This window comes from Tachypleus tridentatus, chromosome 2 (assembly GCF_004210375.1).
Source record: "Tachypleus tridentatus isolate NWPU-2018 chromosome 2, ASM421037v1, whole genome shotgun sequence".
NCBI classification, from domain to species: Eukaryota; Metazoa; Arthropoda; class Merostomata; order Xiphosura; family Limulidae; genus Tachypleus; species Tachypleus tridentatus.
This window is the reverse complement of record NC_134826.1, coordinates 46,599,963-46,623,396: the sequence shown is the minus strand read 5'-3', so window position 1 is coordinate 46,623,396 and position 23,434 is coordinate 46,599,963. Positions and strand designations below refer to the sequence as shown.

The 23,434-nt window shown below is 31.9% G+C and overlaps 1 protein-coding gene across 11 annotated transcripts in view; it reads left to right on the top strand.

Moving 5' to 3' along the window:
• The window catches only part of Ns4 (Nucleostemin 4), a 33,576-nt gene extending 11,212 nt beyond the window's left edge, over positions 1-22,364 (top strand). For 3 of the 11 annotated variants that reach the window (XM_076486343.1, XM_076486374.1, XM_076486361.1), the window contains 13 exons: positions 5,769-5,916; positions 8,192-8,309; positions 9,019-9,106; positions 9,712-9,840; positions 10,606-10,746; positions 13,409-13,610; positions 14,433-14,516; positions 14,953-15,135; positions 15,515-15,567; positions 17,321-17,446; positions 18,526-18,694; positions 19,783-19,926; positions 22,090-22,364. In XM_076486343.1, the coding sequence (XP_076342458.1) occupies positions 5,811-5,916; positions 8,192-8,309; positions 9,019-9,106; positions 9,712-9,840; positions 10,606-10,746; positions 13,409-13,610; positions 14,433-14,516; positions 14,953-15,135; positions 15,515-15,567; positions 17,321-17,446; positions 18,526-18,694; positions 19,783-19,926; positions 22,090-22,316 (1,770 nt within the window). In that variant the 5' untranslated portion in view covers positions 5,769-5,810 and the 3' untranslated portion in view covers positions 22,317-22,364. Of the gene's footprint in view, positions 1-4,345; positions 4,641-5,011; positions 5,106-5,150; positions 5,300-5,768; positions 5,917-8,191; positions 8,310-9,018; positions 9,107-9,711; positions 9,841-10,605; positions 10,747-13,408; positions 13,611-14,432; positions 14,517-14,952; positions 15,136-15,514; positions 15,568-17,320; positions 17,447-18,525; positions 18,695-19,782; positions 19,927-22,089 lie in introns of those variants that run through there. The other 8 variants (XM_076486326.1, XM_076486333.1, XM_076486328.1 and 5 more) reach the window with 8 other exon arrangements.
• Positions 22,365-23,434: the final 1,070 nt, after the last annotated feature.

Sequence of the window (23,434 nt, the reverse complement as noted above, 5' to 3'; positions counted from 1 at the left end):
TTTCGTGCAAATGCTACACGAGGGTTATCTGTGCCATCCATTCTTAATTTAACAATGAAAGACTAGAGGGAAATCAGCTAGTAATCACCATCCACCACCAACTCTTCGACTACTATTTTTACCAACGAATAGTGGGATTGAACGTGACATTATAACGCCCCCAAGACTGAAAGGGCGAGCATGTTTGGTGGGATAGAGACTCGGACACGTAGATTGCGAATCGAACGCCATAACCACTTGGCCATTGTGATGATCACAATGAAGGGAAAGGCAGTAAGATGGAATAACGAAGAAAAAATATTTAATATTCAAATATTCAACAAAGCCAGAGACGAGAGGTTGGTTTACAGATAGGAATGACATCTCACTCAATAAAAGTGTTATTACTGTGGTCAACAAGGACATTCTTAATACATGATTGTAGCAACGGAAAATATATGTTAACCCCCTTAAAAAGTTGTGTATATTACTCTGAACGAAGTCTTTAAAGTGATAAATCATTGTTACATAAGGATGTAATCAGAAATGGTTATGAGTATAGAGTATTGCAAAGATTTCTTTAATATTCTACAAATAATATTAGTTGAAAGTGTACTAACAGCAAGCTGATAAACTCAGATGGTCCAAAAATAAATCCATTACGCAGACTGAATATGCTAAAATTGTGGACATATTCCAGAACAGATTAATCCTTAAGCAAGAAACCACCTTGGCAGATAAATCTCTTTATCATCGATAAACTAAGAAACTAGTAAAACGCATATATATATATATATTCAGTTGTTACTACAATAAAGGGTAGGGTGTAGACTACTGGTTCGTGTGCTGGGTTGCAGGTCTCTAGATCCAAGGTTTCAGTAGGCTATATTCCAACGGATACATTCAATTCTTAAAAATTATTCGCGTTATCAAAATAACATGCAATCCTACTATTTGGTTAATAGTAGTTGTTCAAGCGACAAGTCTTGATAATTGTTTTCCCTCCTTCTGATCAGTAATTTTGGGTTAGAAATGGCTATGTTTGGACATTAGGAGTTTGTTTGTTTGTTTGTTTGTTTTCTTGAATGTCGCACAAAGCTACTCGAGGGCTATCTGTGCTAGCCGTCCCTAGTTTAGTAGTGTAAGACTAGAGGGAAGGCAGCTAGCTAGTTATCACCACCCACCGCCAATTATTGGGCTACTCTTTTACCAACGAATAGTGGGATTGACCGTGACATTATAACAACCCCACGGCTGAAAGGACAAGCATGTTTAGTGTGACGGGGATTCGAACCCGCGACCCTCAGATTACGAGTCGAGTGCCTTAGCCACCTGGCTCTGTCGACCGACTGTACTATGAAACTGATGAATATCTCTGTAATGAAATGTGTCGAATTTCGAGGTAATCTCTTTTGGAATCTCGTTTTTTTTTTAGTCAGTATGCATTTTTTTTTAGTTACTTATTTGCAACATACACTTCTGTTTTTCATTTTTTCGGTCGAGAACACGATCTCTAACACAATAATAAATAACAAAAGTAAATTTATATATAAACAAGAATTCTTCATCTCCTACTTCACCGTTATTTTTTTGTGGTACTCAGGGTTTTAATATTTTTTGTGTTTCAACCGGAAAAATAACATTGAATGTAATGTGTGACTAAATTTTTACTGCTTTAAATCTCTTAGAATTCTTAACAAATTAACATTTTCATGACGTGGGACAGAAGCACATTTATGGGCTTACTACACTAAAATCTGGGTTTCGATTCCCGCAATGGTCACAACAGATGTTGTTCTGTTCTAAGACAAAGAATCAAACATATTGTACGTACAACTGGTGTCCTTGCGGTGATGAAGATTTCATATTTAAAGCTTTCAGGATAGGTGATATAAAATGAATTACTTAACAAGTGACTCTACATTTCCAGAACTATTTCTTGTTGTTGTTACTAGTAATCTGAAATTTTGTTTAAGAATACTTTTTCTTACATCTAAATACTAGAGGCTTTCTTAAGGCTAGTCAAAGTTAAAAATATTACTGAATTCTGGAAGGACCATGTAGCTTAAAAAAATTTCTAATAATTGCACCATCGATCTACATATCGATACACATGTTGACAGAGAAAGCTGTGAGTGTGTTTTCTCTTTCTAAATTGCATTAATAAGTGAAAAAAAAATGTAAAATCAACCTTAGACTCAATTTTCCGATGCAGATGCCCCCTGATACCTCAGCATGACTTCTGCACTAATTTAATTTTTCTTTCAAAAATACCACCACTTTATATGTTTCTAACTAAACCCATGAGTTATGAATATTTTACAAATTTTTTCAATTAATTTTGTTTCTGTATAAGCGCAAAGCTGCACATGGAAATACTAACGTAATGTTTTTCAATGTTTAAATAGCGAAAATATTAATCAAATGAAAAAACAAAAAAGAGATACTGCAAAATCTTGCCAAATTTGAAACTTGTAAGCAGAAGTGGTCTATCTAGTAGTCAACTTTGTAGTTATTGTATATTATAGTTATGTTCTCCTTCGCCCTTTGGTGGCCCGACATGACCAGATGGGTTAACGTGTTCGACTCGTAATCTGAGGGTCGCAGGTTTGAATCCCTGTCACACCAAAGATGCTTGTCCTTTCAGCCATAGGGGCATTATAAAGTTACAGCGAATCCCATTATTCGTTGGTAAACGAGTAGCCCACTAGTCTTACACAACTAAATTAGGGACGGCAACCGCAGATAGCCCTCGTGTAGCTTTGTGCGAAATTCAAACAAAAAACTTGCCCTTTGGTGGATTATTTAAAAATATATATAAAAATATAATAATAGTTGTTAGCAAAAAAATCGTTTGAAAAAATGATGCAATCCTCAAAAATTCACATTAGTTATTGATTTATATAATAAGTTACTGTATTATTTCAAATATAAAATTTTTTTCTCTATTTTTTTAGCTCAAAGTTACATCATGGGCTGTTTGCGAACTATCCACCTCATGGAATCAATTTGAGCCCAGCATTTTAGTGTTTTAAATTCACGTTTGTGGATTAGAAAATGTCTTAACATTTGTAGTACCGTGAATCTTTTTTTTTCTTTGAAGGGTGAAATCACTGATCCTTAAATAAGTAAAGTGGGAGTATTTGAGATTTTGTATCAGAAGGTTAAAGGCTCGGTTCATGATATGCATTTTTAGATATAGAGCCGTTTACGAACCAAAATTTTATTCGCCATATGCATTTAGGGTATCTTTGTTGATGTTAGGTGCTGGTAATCGGCTGGTGTCTCTGGTTAGCAGTTTTAAATTAAGAACGGTTATGCATGAACCTTGGTCATATCGGATCTGGATGTTTAACCCATTGTATCTCACAAGGTGTTGTTCTTATAGAAAATAAAACGCAGCTACTGCAGCTCTGATATTGTTTTAAAAAATGAAAACTAACTTCATACTTTTCATACAAGATGCTTAACACAAACCTTAAACAGAGAAAATTGCATCTATATTAGGCCATTGCAATCTTGTGAGTTTATTAATTTGTTTTGTTTATCTGCTGTTAAGCTCAAAATACAGATTGGGCTACCTGCGCTGTGCCCTCCATGGATATCAAAACTCAGTTTTTAGTGTTATAGCCCTTATGACTTACCGCTGAACCACTGAGGGTAGACTTATTCGAGCCGCTGTTCGGGACTTACATTTAATGAATACCAGGACACGTAAGGAGCCTGGCATGGCCCGGTGGTTAAGGCACTCGACTCGTAATACGAAGGTGGCGGGTTCGAATCCCCATCACATAAAACATGCTCGCCCTTTCAGCCACGGATATCAATACCACTGTTCGTTGGTAAAAGAGTAGCCTAAGAGTTGGCGATGGGTGGTGATAGCTAGCTGCCTTCCCTCTAGTCTTACACTATTGAATTAGGGACAGATAACGCAGATAGTCCCTCATGAAGCTTTGTGCGAATTTCAAAAACAAAGGACACGTAAGTTTGACAGAAATACAACGGCAAAAACTTTCAAAATCTCATACCTATCCTACACTTAATTTTCTTTGTTTTGTTTTTTATCACCAGCATGAAACACTGTATTCAATTCATAAGTTGTATATAGGCTTTTTCTTGGTAATAGTGACAAGTAACTCAAAGCTATAACAAGGAGGTTAACATCATTGTTAAACAGATATTATTATAAACACAAAGGCAAAGGTAGTTTTTTTTTTAATATTAACATGAAATATGGATTTATTCGAGTATAGTAATTCCCGAAATTTAGTCAGTTTGTCTTGAAACTTTCATTTACAAAAGTGGGGAAACAGTTAAAAAGTTGTAAAGTGTTGTGGTATGCCACATCAAAACTTGCGAAGAAATTTAAATTTTGCTTCGCGCTTCATATCTACTACTGGTGGTAGTACTACATACTACAGAGTATTGTTACCAGTACTGTATACGCTATACAAAAGTGTAGGATGGTAGTTGCACTTATGATTCGTACGGTATGATATTGCTATTATATAAACATTTGGCCTGTTGCGTAATAACGTAATATAAAATATTATTAATAGTAATTTTCGTATTATCTATACCAAATTATTATGAGAGACAATCCAGAAATTCTTTTCTTTAGAAAAGACAAAAATGGAGAATTAAACTTGAAAGCTAGAAATGTTTGTTGACATGGTGATATGTATTTATTTACATTAATCATAAGATTTAATATATACTTAAATATTAGATAAGTGAGAGTAGTTTAGCGTTGAATAATTGTAATTTAGCATATGATTAATATAACAACCTTATATTAATATAAGGCCATTAACTAAAAAAAAAATCCCACAAGCACTAATGCTTCTGTTACTAATAATAGAAAAACATTTGTCTGTAAGAATGTGTAGTTACCCATTTCATTGTTATAGTGTTGAGAAATGTTCAGGAAATATTCATTAAGGATACTTAATTAATTTTGTATCATATGTTATAATTTAAAAGATATTTGCATAATTTATTTAATTCAGTATTATATTGGTTTGAGTCATAGGCCTAGAAGTATTAGCATTTTCTACGTCGTTAGAAGAAGCAAGTACAAGGCTAAGAAAACAACCATCACCGGAGATTTGGTGCCGTTGATAGAAGTATTTATTTAGTGTTACACGTATCCTGTAGTTAAATTTTTTTTGAATTGATTAGTTATAGTTTTCTCAAACAAAATTGTTTGATGAGGTAGAGAATTCAGTATACTAGCTCTTGTTTGGTAAAGTTAATATACCTGATTAAGCGAATTCATGCCAGTCGTGGTTTTAACTATGTTTTACTGACAAACACAGAGGTAAGTATTAGATGCTGGAAAATGAGAAATGTTGACAAAACATTTGTGAGTTCAATTGCTGGATTAGTGTGAAACAGCTTTAAGAAAAACGCAGTAAAACAGTGTTAGGCCATAAAAAAAATAAACTTAAACTCTGAAACTAATCTTAGTTTAGAATAACATGTGCAAGTTCACTGAAAGTTTGTTGTAGAAAAAAAATGCAACAGACTTTGGGTTATTCTAAATGTTCCAAAATTGTTGAATTGAGCAATTTGACCTTGATATTTGGTTAGCAAGTTACAACATGAAGTTCCAGCTCTGTTTCCCTTTATTATTTATTCTAATATATGACTGTGTGCAAATGGTTGTGTATGTTTTTTTTTAATCTATAAATGATTAGAACTGTAGTTTGCTATGTAGTAAAAAATTAAGAATTGTGGTGCAAATGTAAATGCAATGGTTAGATATGTGGGCTATTTGTTTTTAATAGAATTTCATGTTGACAAAGACATTAAAGCTCAAGCTTACATAAATGCCTCAAGGCAGAAAGAAAATCCCATTCAGTGGAAAACAGAAAAAGTTACAATTGCAACATAAACGAGATAAGAAGAAGCATCAAAATGGAGAAACGAGCAAAGGTATTGATATTATTGTAAGGTTTTCTATTAGATTTTTGTGTCTGCGGTAGTTTAAATTTTTCTATTACTTCTTCGTCTTCAATTCAAAGGTGCTTTTTTTTTTCTCTTCTCGCTAAGGCCATTCTTGGGAATTATTACAGAATCACCATGGGACAGCTACTAGTTGCACATCATTTTTTTATTTTTCAGATTTATCATTTCCTTGCCTTGGATAAGAGTCCACTTCACATAACTTTAAGCACACAGAGTTTCTAAAAATTGTCTTTAGTTTGCTTTTAATAAGCACCAGTCATTAGATGTTAATTTAAAAAGTCCATGGGTATACTTTAAATGCTGTGAAATGTTTCAAGGGATTTAAAATGACCAACAGTGTTTAAGTCACTTGGTAAACTAAGCATTAAAAAGTATCGATGAAATCTATTGATTTATTAATTAATCAAAAATATTGCAATAGACTTGATAATGCATTTTAAAAACTTTACATTGGAGCTTTTCTTTTAGTTAATTGGTAAACTCGTAGCAAAATTTAGTCATTTGTTTTCAAGCATTAGCGTTGTCAACATCTCCCACTGACATCTCCTGTGTTACATTGGGTAAAAATATGGCAAAGGCTAAAAGATCTGTCTTCCTTCTAGTCTGTCAGTTCAGAATTTAAAACCGGAGATTATAGTGTATAGCTGTTGACAAAGTTTGAACATGGCAAAATTGTCGAGCTGCAAAAGCAAGGTCTATCTCAACATGCCATCACTGGCGAGATTGGATGTAATAAAACTGCTGCTGCAAATTTCTTAAAAGACCCTGAGGGATACGGAATGAGAATTTCAAGTGGTCGGCCCAAGAAAATTTCACTGGCATTGAGTAGGAAGATTCAAAGGATTGTCCAGCAAGATACCAGCCAATCATTGAATCAGATTAAGGCCCTTACGGATGCAGAATGCAGTTCAAGAACAATAAGACAGTATCTACAAGAGAAAGGCTTTAAAAACTGTAAATGTCTTCAAAGGCCACACCTCCTTTCACACCATGAAACATCTCGGTTAAACTTTGCTGAGAAGAACCAAACATAGGATGTAGAAAAGTGGAAGAAAGTTTTGCTCTCTAATGAGAAAAAATTTAACCTGGATGGTCTAGATGGCTTCCAATGTTACTGGCATGATAAGGATATCCCACCAGAGACATTTTCTACATGACACAGTGGAGGAGGATCCATCATGATATGGGGTGCTTTCTCCTTCCATGGAACAATAGAGCTTCAGGTTATACAGGGACATCAAACAGCATTTGGCTACATTGGCATGTTGGAGAGAGCATCCTTATTGACTGAAGGCCCTCGCTTGTGTGGAAATGACTGGATCTTTCAGTAGGGCAGTGCTGCAATCCACAATGCCTGCAGGACAAAGGGCTTTTTCATGGCAAATTACGTGATTCTTTTGGACCATCCAGCATGTTTGCCCGAAATGAACCCCAATGAAAATGTTTGGGGGTGTATGGCAAGGAAAGGCTATAGAAATGGATGCCAATTCCAAACAGTCCATGATCTTCATGAAGCTATCTTTACCACTTGGAATAACATTCCAGCCAGCCTTCTGCAAACGCTTATATCAATCATGCCAAAGCGAAAGTTTGCAGTTATTTGCAATGATGGCCGTGCAACTCATGACTGAGACCTCTTGTTAGGCATTTTCTACCCTGTTTAGGACTTCTTTTTGGTATGGTCTTAAACTTTTGACCAGCTAGTATTTAGGCTAATTTCATAGTGGTCATATTTTCCCTAATAAATGCTAAAAAAGTTTTTTTATTTTCCCTTTTCTTATTTTCATCTTCCGAAGTTCTACTCAAATAAGTGGTTGAGTCTAACAATGCAAAATGCATATTTTTTCTTTATGTTCATTGGCCTTGAGATTTTGGCCAGCAGTGTGTATATATATATATATATATATAAAAATAAAAAGATAAATGTTGCAGGCTGTCTAGAGAACCTCTGAAATCTTGTAAAACTGTATTTCACATATACGATTTCTTAAACCCTTTATTTTGACATGCTAGACCTTTATTTTGTAAAACTAGAAAGTTCTTCGCACATGGTTTTAATTCTGTCGGCAGGATAGGTAAATATCTGCTTTATATATATGCATACAATATCTATTTGTATTTTGGTATGTGTGTATATTTTTATTTTAATGTATTTTTTTTTACTTTTACCTGTGTTATTTTGCATATTTTCAAGTTTTCATCTGTTTTTGGATATCAGTTAATCAATCTGGTTTACTTTCAGAAGACAGAATTATGACATCTGGACATATATCCTCAGCAGATGAGGATAAAAACTTTCTGGAAAATGTTATAAAGTTAAACCAGCAGCCATCAAGACATGGTACAAACACAACAAATAGGTAGAGTTTACAATAGTGAAATTATTTAAATTGATAAAGCACTTGGTGAAAGTGCTTGGTATTAATGTTAATTTACACCAATATTTTGTGCTTTGTGAGTTATAGACTTACATAAATAGTGTACTGTTAAAGCGATGTTACTGGTTATAATGAGTAGAGTAGTTAGTGACCTAGTGGAGTCCCAGGCTCAAGTTTATAACACTGGTTGTAATGAGTACAGTAGTTAGTGACCTTGTGGAGTCTCAGGCTCAAGTTTCTAACACTGGTTATAATGAGTGGAGTAGTTAATGACCTAGTGGAGTCACAGGCTCAAGTTTCATGTGGTGTTGTGAGCATATTAATAATTATAATAATATTAAGTAGCCATATTTTTATCTTCTAATTTAAAGAAGTGTTTTTTTTGTGTGTTTGGGGGGGTGATTTTAGCTAGTGGGTGTTTTTGTTTATATAATAATAACTTCTTAATGTATTGTTTTTTTAATTATTTCATACAAATACTCGGGTAATTGAATGACTGAAGCTCAAGTTTTATATTTTCTTATCAAGTTTGTTTCAGCTTCGAGTACATGTATTATATTCACACATGAAACATTGGATTAGAAATTTACATATTTCTAAAGATTTGAAATACTTAACATTACTATTGTTAGCATAGTAATGTAAAAAATAGTAATAAATGAGTTTATAAAAAAAAGTGTTTTTGGTTTAGGTATAGGCTGCATTTTAAAAAGGAATCAAATCAAGAAATTCAGAAACGAAAAGAGCTGGCTATGAAACCGTATGAAGTATTGTCGCAGGTTAATCTCAGTTTTATTGTACTTTTAATGTATACAGTCTATTTTATTAGCTATGTAATACAATGATACTGTGCGTCTTGATCTTTAAGTTTAAATTTTTTTATTTTTGTTTTGGCCACTATCAGTAGAATAATTGCAGTTGTTTTATTTATTTATTTTTTAAATTCTAGTACCAAAAGTGAAAATTGTGATATGCATAACTTAAGTAAGTTTATACACTCAGTAATAATGTAGTTTGAAACATGTTTTCAAACAAAGAAAAACCTAATAAAGTGCAAATTTGCTTAGAATATCTATTCTTGGGAAAGAACATTAAAGAATTTTTTACATTAATAATTCTTTAGATGGCAAGAGATTCTTTGATATACAAGTTTCTTTCATTAGAAGCTGAAAAATGGATGTCAGAATTTTTTTTCTTAAAGGAACTGTCATATTTTGCATGTGGTATAATTTACAAGCTGTTGTACATGGTAGATGATAGATGTTCACTGATCCTTGGACATGATGTTGGTTAGTGAAGCCAACATAGGCTTTTGAACTTTAGTGTAAACAAACAAAATTCAGGCCAAAAATCTGATATCTACTTTGTTTTTGTTTTTTAAAAGGAGGCTCTTGAAGTGAGCTATGAAGACATTTTTTTACCTGGATCTGGTCTGGATATGCCTAAACGGCCACCATGGAACTACAGTATGTCTAAAGAACAGCTGGAGGCTAGGGAGCAGAAATACTTTAGAGTAAGTTCAATAATTGAGTAGCTTGAAAGAAACCTTGCTGTGGTTATTAATGAATGGATCATTATGGTAACAATTCAGAACACAAAATCAACAGGACCACTCTCACACAAAGAAATTAACAGAAATATTCTGTTATAAAACATTTCACAATTACATTCAGGTAAACAGTAGGGTTCTTATTGTTGTAGGTAAATATTAGGGTCCTTACCTGTGGTAGACGTAGTTGGGACGTTCAACAATAAGAACAAAACAAAAAACACAATTTAGATAATAAGAGTTTTATTGTAATAGACATATCAGGAATTAGTAAAAACATGCTACTTTAAAATAGTTTTAATGTAATTGTAAAATACATTCTGTAGATTATAATGTACTTTAAGGTACTTAACAGATTTTCAGTTAACTTGGGTTGGCCAGTGGGCATCCCAGATGATGTGTCCAGTAGGTCACAAGTTCTCTTCGCCTTGACCCTTCTGGTCAATAGGAGGTTGAGTGTACTTCTGCTAATTTTAAGTTAAGAATAGGCAAAATTTTGAACAGTGAAGTAATGTATTACTCTAATAATTAACAGAGACAGACCTTATTATGTGAACTGTAAGGAAATGGACCCCTAGTAATAAGAAACTATAAGAAGATAATTAATTGATGGTTTAAAAAAGGACATATAACAGTAAAATACTTTTCTGAACTGATATAATTGTTGGGTATTATATAAGGGATGTTTTTATAATGTGTAAATTAATCAGACTCAACTGTACTTAATAGGAATATATTCAGAAAATTGAGCAGGAGTTTAAGAGTGAAGAGTTGAGCTACTTTGAAATGAACCTGGAGACTTGGAGACAGCTATGGCGTGTGCTCGAAATGTCAGACATTGTAATGTTGATCGTGGACATCCGGTACCCTGTAAGTTATATTGCCATTGGGTGATTTACAAATTCTTACAAACAATAATCTATTAGTGTTAATTTACTTACTGCTTCTAATACTTAGCTATGTGTGAGTCGGCAGTCGGTTTAGGGATTTTCAAAGCTAAAATCTAGAGTTTTGTTCCCTACAGTGGAGAGAGAACATATAGCCCATTGTGTGGTTTTATACTAAAACAATAACAATGATTATAATATATTTTCTGGAAATTTTAAATTTGGAAATTATACTGCACTGTGATTCAAGAAACTTTTCCATCATTACTACATGCAAAACTGTTAAAAAGAAACAACAACAGTTATTTCTACTTTCAGTTAGTTGTTTAATGTGTGTGTGTGTGTGTGTGTGTGTGTTTTCTTACAGCAAAGCCACTTTGGGCTATCTGCTGAGCCCACCAAGGGGAATCGATCCCCTGATTTTAGTGTTGTAAATCCATAAACTTACCACTGTATTAGCAGTGGGCTAGTTGTTTAATTCTAGAGTGTCAGCAGTAAATGTTCAGTCATTAACATCAGGTGATATGGAGTCATAATGACCACATGCTGATATTGTAGGGTTAGAATTGAGATTAGCTGTTGCTTGTTCTGAACTTCAATTTTAAAATCAGTATTCTGGATATTCAGAAAGATAGATATATTGGTCATCTGTTTTGCTTCCTTTTTCCTATTAGTGGTTTTATTTGTAAGAAAATCAGTTATTTTGTTTATTACTTTAACCATCTAAAAACACCATAATGAAATGTTACATCACAAAATTCTGGAATTCTGCTGATTTTTTAAACATCTATTACTGTTTTTAAATTGTTTCTCAATAGTAAGAGCCATTAGAAGTGAATTAAACACACACAAACTTATATACATTACTAATTCCCTCAAATTATCATACCCATTGTGAAGAATTAAACAGAAAAATTGATTGAACCCAGTCTTGTTTGGTCCCAGCATGGCCAGGTGGTTAAGGCACTTGACTCATAATCTGAGGGTCGAGGGGTTTGATTCCCTGTCACACCAAATATGCTCACCCTTTCAGATGTGGGGTTGTTATAGTGTGATGGTCAATCCCACTATTTGTTAGTAAAAGAGTAGCCCAAGAGTTGGTGGACGGTGACGACTGGCTAACTTCCCTTTAGTCTTGCACTGCTAAATTAGGGACGGCTAGAGCAGATAGCCCTCAAGTAGTTTTGTGCAAAATTCAAAACAAACCAAACCTATCTTGTTGTTTTTTTTTTACATAAAATGCATAGGAAATCCCATTTGTAATTATTGAAATTAATTACAATATTAGTGTTATTTTGTTTATACTTTTTTGTGCAACTTAAATGTTATTAGACATATTCTATAAGTCATGAATCTACAAGCAATTTGGTGCATAAAGTCTTTTGAAAATTGAGTTAAAAAACTAATGCGGTCCATTATGGACCTTCATTGGTGTTCTAGGGTTAAGATACATTAATATATTCAAAAGTTATCCATTTTGAAAACATCTATATATATATGCATTCCAGAACCAGTTGGAAAATCAATGTTTTCTCAATGCAATTTCCAAACTAGATAATATGAAGGTGTTTACTTCAGAGTAATAACATGAGAAACTGCCAGTTTAAGGTTTACTCAAAACATTGGAATGTTTCCGTTTAAATGATGTTTTATGTAACATTTGTTTCTTTTTTTTTATTTTAGTTATGCTGGTTTTGTAGTTTATAAGTTAAATTTTTTCTAAAGAAAATTTATCTTCTAATTACCTTTCATATCAAATTTAAACTCATGATTACAGTATTAATTCATTGATTAAAAGTAATGATTTAGCATGTCTGTATTTAATACTTGTTGTCACTTATCAAGTTTTGTGGGTATCCAAGACAGTAACTTTTCCTTTGTTAGTTCAATGCTCAAAAATACTTCTGAGTAGAAATATGAAATTTCTTAGATGAAGAATATTTGTTTTTTTCTGCTGTGTGTTCCTGAGAGCTTATCATATCCCCAAGTTGTATATCTTGCTGTTATGTTTGTTTTTAGTTAAGTACAAAGGTACACAATGGGCTATTTGTACTCTTCCCACCACTGCTATAGAGATCTAGTTTCCAGAAATTAAGTCTGTGGATATTCCACCGTGATACAAGGGAGCTGTCAACTTGTCAATTCTATAGTTTCGTACCCTAAGGTACAAACTTTCACTTTTCCTTCCTATTATATTAGCTTAGTTAAAATACTGAGAAATCCAAGTTAGGTGAAATGAAAATTTATATTATAAAGTTTTTGAAAACATTAATTTTATTAGAATGTATTTATATTAATTAACTGGTTTAATTAAATTTTTCTTTAATATACAACAAAGACTTGGAGAAAATTAAAAAATGGTGGTTGTTAATGAATGGGTTAAAATTAATTAAATTTTAATCTTTTTAGTTTTCTGTGGACTGGCATTTGTTTTCCATAGACTAGTGCGGGTCGTGGATCACACTTTGGAAAATGCTGTTCAACAGCAATAATATTATTACTAATGTCCTAAAACAAACAGCTATCTATTTATATCAGAATTCAAATTAACCTGGTCAGTATTACAGCTAGTTTAATATATTTAATTTGATACATAGAAGAGCATAAGCTGCCATATATTTAGTTATGGCTAACATTACTTTTAGGTTCTCCATTTCTCTCCTGCCTTATACGACTTTGTCACAAGTGATCTTGGGAAAGACATTATTTTAGTGCTCAACAAGATAGATCTGGTTCCTGCTCCTCTTGTCTTAGCATGGAAACATTACTTCCAGCTGCAGTTTCCACAGGTCTATGTTGTCTGTTTTTCAGCTTATAGTGGAATGAAACAAGCAATAGGGAAAAGAGGTATGCCAACTCTCTGTTGCTGTGTTGTGATTTTAGTAAAGCCAGACAAGGAAATGAATATCCTCTCTGTATCTGTGCCTATTTCTGGAGTTAAAAATAGTATTTTTCTTTCATCTAAAACTATTAGATTCATATTGTACCTGGATGAATATTTGATAAGATTTTGAAGTAATTAAACAAAGATCTGAAGATTTCTAATATTAAATTTAGTTGGATTTACTGTTACGTGAAGTGTGTGTGTTTAATCACTGGTGTAATTACTGTATTAGATATCATAATATTATACAGCTAACCATATTTGATTTAATGTATTTGATTACTTTTATCACTGGTTTATGTGGTGATATTTTACCTACTTGCAATTTGATGCTGATGTGTTTATAGATATATCCACCCATATTTTTACAAGTGGAAAGGAGAGAATTTCATCAACCATGAGATTTATGATTAGAAACAAAAAGTAATTATCAGTTTAAAGAGAACATATGAACACATTAATTAACATGTAGACATCTGTTTCTTTATCTGTACAATGTAGTTAATTATGTTGTTATATTCTAATGTTTCTAACAAGTTAACCATTTGTTGACTAGTGTACTAAACCCTTTACCTTCAACTAAGAAATTTCATTTGTTTTCGATATTTTGATATTTTACAAACCAATAAAAACAAACAATGTGTTATGGTCAGCTGCTCCAGTACTCATTGTAGAAAACAAATGATTTTATGAAGAAAAAAAACATTTTATGTCGTAGAAGATGGGTATCTTGTCTGTGTTTAGAACACTATTTAAAGAAATAAAGCACTTTACTATATTTGCAGGAAAAAGGATTGGTAAATTGAAGATGGCTGCAGAAGGAGCAAAAAGACTTTTCAATGTGTGTGAGAAAATTGTTCGCAGCGAAGGTGAGCACAAGATTAGTTAACCTGTAAATGCAAGCATTATCAGCACTGTAGTTAATAATTTAAATATAAATAATTTTAATCAACTAACTAGATACAAGTACGTAAGGCTTGGCATGGCTAGGTGGTTAGGGTACTTGTTATCTGTGAGTTGCAGGTTCAAATCTCATTCTCACCAAACATGCTTGCCCTTTGATCTGTGGGAGAGAGATAATGTGTTTGTCAGTCACACTGTTATTTGGTAAAAGAATAGCCCAAGTGTTGGCAACGGATGATGATGACTAACTGCCTTTTCTCTAGTGTTTCACTGCTAAATTATGGATGGCTAATGCAGCTAGCCCTAGTGTATATTCACATGAAAGTCTAAACTGAAAAAGTACTTAAAGATAGTGCTGACAAAGAGGAAATCTATAATGATTTTCTTTCTTATTGTATTTAGTTGACCTTTCTAGTTGGGAAAAGAAAATTGAAGACGAAATCAATTCTAGCTTTTCAGCCAGTGATAATTGTAAAGCAGAACAGAGTCCTTTAGTTGGAGCAGAGATCGAGGTGACTTCAGCAGACTGTAGCCATTACCAGTCTGAGAAGTTCCAAGATGGTATCTTGACTATTGGATGTGTGGGCAAGTCAAAATTATAAACGTCTCACAAGTTATTTGTAATACAAATTACAAAATGGCAAACATCTCACAAGTTAGTTGTAATTCAAATTAGCCTATATTACTTTAGTTCATAATTTTTGTAATCTGATTTCTCAGTTCAAAATTTTCCAGATTTGAATAAACTGATATATTTAGGGATAATATATGTTGGAAATTTATTAATTTATTGTATTCTTAGGAAAAGAAAGAACTTAGAATGAAATTTTAGTATCATCTGTCTCGGAATGTTCATTTATGTTTATTATTATGATAACTGTAGTATTTGAATCTAAGAGCTGTAAAGTCAATGAAAACAAACTCTTGCATATGACTGAAGATTTTTTTTTTGTATTTGTTGTAGGTCATCCAAATGTAGGAAAATCTTCCGTGTTGAATGGATTAATGGGTAGAAAGGTGGGAATCTTGTTTTATCTCAATCTCTAGCTCATAGTTTCAAAAATAGTTCTTTATGTTGTAAGTGTGAAGTATTACTTAAAAATTCCAGTTCACTGTATTAATGTTTTTTTAATCACAATGAATTAATTGTAAGAAAAACTGCTTATTTATGGATTGTTAAAATCTCACAGAAAGAGACAATATTTTTCATGAAGTATCATCTCAGCAAAGTTTTACCAACAAAGTAATCTTGATATTTTTATTAGAAGTACAAACTGAAGGGGATAAGAAAAACTCACATTTGTTTACAAATTACACTGTACATACAAGCAGAAAACTACAACTGGTTGCCAATTTTCAGCTCTTATATAGGATCTGATAGAATTCTGGGATGTACATGTATTTTTGAAATTAAATTTTACAATTTTGAGTTGGAGTTTGCTCTTTAATAATTAATTTCCACAACCTAGCTTGTTAATTATAAGAGTGGCAGGATAAACCATCTGTCATTGTATGGTATCCAGTCAGGAGTTTCAAGTCTGTGATTTCCTTCCCTAACATACTTGTTGGTGACTTCTACAGATGTGTCTATTCTATCACCATATATTGTGTAACCCATGAAGGTTGAAATTTAAATGCTTTTATCTAGCAACCATATTACCATGCATCAATAAATCAAGCAGTGTAACAGTATCTATGCTCATAGTCGTATGGCAACATTTCATAAGTGTAAGTTTACAGTAAAATTATATCTGTGAAATCTTGCTATAAAACATACAAGTACTATAATGTTGCTTGATTTAATGACTCATTGTAATTTTGGTGTGAAATAAAAACAGTTATTTGTTTAATCTACATTAAATGAAAACAAATTTCAAACAGTGTTCTAAAAACCAGTGACCTATAGTAATGCAATTTTTGTTTAATACCTTCTCTCATATACTATTGAAAATAAAACTAATTTTACTCCGAGTAAAAAATAACAATTGTAAAAATTATAAACTTGCAAGTTTAAAAAATTCTTTAGGTATAAGGCAAAGTTCGTGGCTCTGATAATCATTAACATCTGTAAAATGAATGAATTACTTTACATCTGAGTAGATAAGTACAAAGAGCCCCTGCTAGTACAGTGGTATGTTTACGGATTTCAATGCTAAAATCATGGGTTCGATTCCTCTTGGTGAGCACAGCAGATAGTCTGATGTGATTTTGCTATAAGAAAACACAGCAAAAAGGGGATAAATATGCTTATTTCATTGAAAATTCTGTCAAAAAACTATTTGTATTTCTTTAAAGTGAATTTCAACAGCATGTGGACTGTATTCTCTGTGGCTTTCTGCCAATATTTTATTGATTTTAACATGATATTTTAATCTTGAAGCTGAATAATTTATTATGGACTTAGCCCAACAGTTGCCTGCAGAAAAGTCTCAGTCCACAAATTATGGTACTGTAATATCATGTGTTATAGACTTTTTGTACTCCTATGTTCGCCACTGTGTAAGGATTTATATTGATTGTATATTTTCAAAGTTTCTGTCATGGTGGACCAATAACTTAGTCTTAAATTCTGCTACTGTTAAACAAACTCTTGCACGGGAAGAGCTGTGAAACCACTATTTCAGCACTTGGTTGTGAAATGTATGAACGTGAGATTGTACACATACGATACTTGAAAACACCTTATGGTGCAGTAATATACATAATTAGTCATTTATTTATGTAACTAAAAGTTTATGTATTTCATATTTATTTATGATGTTATCTTCAGGTTGTGAGTGTTTCTCGCACTCCTGGCCACACCAAACATTTTCAGACAATTTACCTCACGCCAACTGTTCGACTCTGCGATTGTCCAGGTCTTGTTTTTCCATCTAAAGTCCCTAAACCTCTCCAGGTTAGTTTCAACTTCAGTCTTTCATTACAAAATTTTTTTTATTTCTACATTTAAGTTTCATTAATGCTGTAAATTCTTATAAAATTATCTCGTTATTAATAATATTTATTCTAAGCATCCATGTTTAATAACACTTGTTAGTGATTTTTTTTCTGCTTTTTTCCAAAATATTCCTTTCATTTTTCTTCATACTAAATTTTCCATTCTCACTCTAAGTCACATTACTGAAAATTATATTTCAAGTCTATTTGAATATCATTATATAATTAAATATAGAAACTTTATAGGATTACTATTGAGAATGATGCTCGAGCACAGGGTGAAGTTATTAATTATTCATGTGACATCAAACTTTTGGTTGAGAACACAGTCACTCAGAGAAAGACAACACAGTATGATATCACTTTGCAACTGATATATTGTTAACTGTATTCCAAGTACTGTGACTATATTATAAAAAAAACCAACAAAAAAACTGGTTTCATTAATATGTTCAGTAAAACTGTTAATCTGTCAATAAAACAGTGTGTTGGTAATTGACTTCTTGATTGTGGATGTTATACTACAGAAAAAAATTAATGAATAGTTTCTGGGCTTGGAATGTTATACTAGACTGGTGAGTAACATCATTATGGGATATTATACTTAATTGGTAAATAACTTCTCAATTTTGGACATTATGCTGTGTAGGAAAGTCATTTTAATTTGTTGTCTTTGAGACATATAAATTATAATTGAATAAAAAGACTGTAGTGCATTTCTTTATAGTTTCACGACAATCCTTACAAAAAAAGTGTCATTGATGGTGTTTAGATCCAGAAGTTGTGCAAATGTTTCAAATAAAAGGAAAATACTACTTATGTTTCTAAGAAAATATGATACTTTATGCCCTTCATAATGTAATCTTCACAATAGTTAATTTGAAATTCCCTTATGATGTCCATGTCATAAATTTATTTTCATAAAAATATATGATCTTTAATTGTTGATTAAACTATGTTTTTGGAACATAACTAGTTTGATAACCTAGATATTTAACTTGCCCTAGAAAATTTTACAGAATTATATATTTTCTCCAGGTACTGACTGGCTGCTACCCCATAGCTCAAGTCCGTGAACCATACTCTGTAGTGATGTATTTGGCTCAAAGAGTGCCAGTCACTGACATCTTGAAATTGCAGCATCCAAACCAGGAAGGCAATATGGCTTCTCAGCCTGAACCTTGGTCAGCCTTTGATATTTGTGAAGGTAGGTGTTAATTAGAAAATTTAGTTTACAAGAGTAAACCCCAACTAGTGTGTCTAGATTAACTATAGGGAAACAAATAGAGATGTTTGCCCCCCCCTTTTCCTCTTACTCCTCCAGAAAGATTGCTCCTGAGGTTTGTATTGCTTCCATATGAGTGTTCACTCTCACTAAAATTTTAAAGCTAGAAAAATGAATGTCACAGATTTTCTTTTTAATTTTACTTCCAGTCAAAAAAAAAAAAAACACACACACACACACACACACTCAATGTTTGCAGTTATTTTCATGAAATGGTAAACACTTCTTTCCCATTGATTGCATTCTCTCTTTTACTCATTTCAATAGTGTCTCTTTTGCATATTTGCTTAGAATCAAATATTGAAGTGATTGTTTGAAGTCCTTTGGTAATTTAACATCCCCAAACCTCAAAATAATTTTGGTTATTCCATTAATCAGTGCTTTATATTTGAAAACAAGGGTACTAAATAAAAATCCATTTTCAATATAAACTTTACTTGTTTCTTTACACTGAAGTCCTGTTTACATGAAATGTGGTCCTTCCACATAAACCTAAATCATAGTTTGACACTTGATTTTTTATTTTGAAAGTTTAATTTCTCAGAAGTAGTGTTGAGAATTTTTTTTTAAATTTCAACTGAAAATGTGAAATGTTTGAAGGAAACCAAACAAAGAAGTTCATACATATTTAAAAAGAAACCGATAATTTTGTTATGTGATGTATTTAATTTTTTAATATGATTAGTATTGTGGTTGGTATCATAATAAAATTCTATGTGTATCAAATAACTTTAAGCAATTGACTTGTGTGTGTTTGAATAATCATTCTTGTAGAAACAAATCATTATTGCTAAAAAATTTAAGAATAGAATGATTTTATTTAGAATGACAATTTTATGTATGATTTCACATATTTATACTTGACTTTACAGAATAGAAAGAACCAAACTTTATTATAACGAATTTGCTATGAAGAATGTTCTTATCTTATTTCAAGTGTGGTAACCCTTCAACAGGCAGTATTTTAATTGTGTTATTGGTGTGGGTTAATGATATGAATTTCCTTTCAGCTTGGGCAATAAAGAGAGGATTTTTAACTAAACGTACAGCAAGGCCTGATGTCTACAGAGCAGCCAATAACATTCTCAGGCTCGCATTGGATGGAAGAACTTTATGTTTAGCATTTTATCCACCAGGATACACCATAGAAAAAGGTACCCTGTAACTTACTTTTTCCTTTTTTTCAGTCACCTTGTGTTACTGTGTATTTATTTAAGTTGAAAATCAATACAGGATAAACTTGAACAACAAACATTCTTTGTCTAATAACTGAATCTCTACTCTGGTCTCAAATTTGTGCATCTTACATCATTGAAAAATGCCAGTACATTTATAGCTGTTAGAAAATAATTGATTTGTTTTAATGAAATCTTCGTATTACACTTAAGTAACTAAGATTACTTAAGTATGATATACATAGATATCAGGGAATAAACTAGCAGTATGGAACTTTGCTTTTATAAATTTCACTTGTAACCTCAGCCTTCAGTGCATTTCAATTAGTCTGCATGTGAAATGAGCAAAGCTACTGGCTCATCTTATGATCTGGAGGAACTAACTACCAGACTAGTTCCATAGTCCCTGTCTTCTTAGTAACTCTTCTTTCAGTATTATTATGGTCTGTCTCTCATTAAAGTTTATAACTTTATACCTTTTTATCGTACATCTTTCTCCAGTGTCTGTTACGACGTGGTTAGATGGTTGGTTTTTTCCTCGTTGGACGAGACAACCTATGTTGTAGTTGTTCGGACTTCCTTTTTTGCTGATTGGTTACAAAGTATCTGTGTACTTCTGTTAGCTGTATCACCAGAAGATACTCAGTGAGAAATGTATCTATGCATTCTTCTGTGAATGAGCATTTTGAAAATTTGAATAATTACTTTTTGGTCACACAACATTTCAAAACTGATAATTACTCTAAACAAATAACGATGTGAAAGTTTGTCAGGACTTGGTAACAAGACTTGTAAGAACTTGATAAGTTCTAACCTTTTAATATAAGAATAGGAAAATTTTCAAATATGTCAAGAAGATTTTATTGTCATCAGGTTTTTACAGTACTATGGTGAAGTTTATGCTGAAAGAAAAAAATAAGTCATGAAAAAGGAAATCTGTTGATAAATTATGTTTAAAAACACAGGAATGCAAAATATGTAATGAGAAGTAATTGACTTTAAGAGATACAAACTACAATAAATGCTAATACTTATATTACCGTATTTGAAAGGAAGGTTGAGGTAAGAGTTTGGACAATATATTATGTCTGTGAAGGTGACTGATTTTCAGTAAAAATGCAATCTATGTATGTATGTGTAAGAATGTGTTTTTATTGCTTGTGTATTTTTCATAAATAGAAGTTTCCATATACCTTTCATGTGTGACTTATTCTAAGATAGAATACTTAAATCTCTATCCAAATGTGAGATATAGATTTTTAGGTTTAGTTATCAGTATTTAATGTTATGTCGGATGAATCTCTGATTTATTGTTATGCCAGGTACTATGATTTCAAATAGCCAGAAATTTTAATTTTAATTTAGAAGTTAATTAAACGTTGCTTATGTATTAAATTTGTGGTATTTACCAACAACATTGACACATTCAGTTTTCTTTTTTAATACAAATATATTTTAATATACAAACAAAATAACAATATAATTTATAATAATGGTTATTACTAATAGGTATTGGAAATGATAGTTTATGTACAAGACTTTTACAAACTTACAAACAATACTTAGTCTTAAATCCAGTCTGGAACTAAATATTTTATTGACGATCCAGGTTCACGACAAGCAAATTAATTCTGATTTGATATTGTCACACCTCGCCTAAGCTACCTAGTTCGGTTGGCCTAATGCCACTCATAAGCTGACTTTTATGAATTAAAATATTTAATTTCTTCATAGAAATACATCTGAAGTGAATTCACTAGTCAAATGGGTTGTAATGTTTGAAATATATAAACGTTCCTGGTCACATTCTGAAGTTTTCCAGTTAATAAGAGCTTATCTCGATTATAGCTTCTGAAGCTTATAATGTACTGGCTGCAGCTGACAAAGAATAATAACCATCTGTTTGTTGGCTGCTTGTATACGAATCACGTGAGATTGTCAAACATTCAACACTGTTTGTTTTCGTAAACAACATATTCTTGAATCTTGCTCTTGAGAACCTTTTACAAATATAGAGACCAGGCAGGACTTGAACAGTGCATGTTACATGCATAAAAACAAATGTAGTTGTACTATATGTATAATGTTAAAGTTTATACAATAATTTTTATTATAATATTTTTAATGTTTTTTTTTCTCCAGAAAAGTGGAATTTGCATCCAGAAGTAAATGAAATAAAAGCATTACAACATTCTGAAAAAATTAATTATAATGAACATGAAGTGGAAGAAAACTTATCTTCAAGCAGTAATTGTGAAGAAGATTCTGAAAAAGATGATGATGACAAAGATATTTCAGAAGAAAATGAAATGAGTGAAAATATTCTAAGTGATGAACAAAATAAGTTTGCTATTTTGAGTGATATATAAAAAAAAATCTTTAACTTTTTCTATAAATATATAATATTACTGACATCAGTCTGTTTCTGTGTAATTGATTTTATCAAAAGTTATGCATACTTACACCTTCAAAATCTCGAGTATTGGTTATGTGAAAGTGTGTTTAACATTACAAAATAAAAAATATATACATACATAGATTTATGAATATACAGACTCTTACTAGGATAATGGATATTTTAGAAAGTTAAGACAAAAAATTAAAAGTTCAATTTCTGGTAGACCATTCTCATACATTTAGCACTTTCAACTCAATTAGTCACAGAATTAAGGAAGTTCTGTATCACACTTGTTTATCCACAGGTGGGTGAGTGTAGCCTTCAGGTGATTCACATCACCAGGACATGGATGAATTTAATGCCCTAAGGTTTCCATGGGTGTTCAGTAGTATTCATATGTGTTGAATGGAATTCATATCATATTTCTGAAGTTCTTTAATGGAACTAATACTGTGTTTCCAAAGGTGTTCAGTAGAATTCATATCATATTTCTGAAGTTGTTTAATAGAATTAATACTGTGTTTCCAAAGGTGTTCAGTAGAATTCATATATTTCTGAAGTTGTTTAATAGAATTAATACTGTGTTTCCAAAGGTGTTCAATAGAATTCATATATTTCTGAAGTGGTTTAATAGAATTAATACTGTTTCCAAAGGTGTTCAGTAAAATTTATATTTAGTCTCTTATTTTAACCTTTTTACCACATGATAAGACTTATCCTATTCCCTATTCCACTCACTATATATATATATATATAACTGAAGATACAATTTTTATTGAGAATATGGAACTATTTGTTTATGGAATGAAGTAGTTAGATTAACTTGAGAAGGATCTGTATTTATACACTCTAAAGACATTATACTAAAAATAATAATAGAGATACAGTTAATAAGCATGTCTTAATATAATATTGTTCATAACAGCTAAACATAAATTGTTTAACCAACTATAAACCATTTTTTTCTTTTAACGTGATAAGAAACATAACATACCAGAAAAAAGCTTAAACATGAGAATACAAAGAAAATTGTTGGAATTACAGTGAGGAAAAAAAAATGAGAGAGAGGAGTGGGTAAGTTGTTACCTT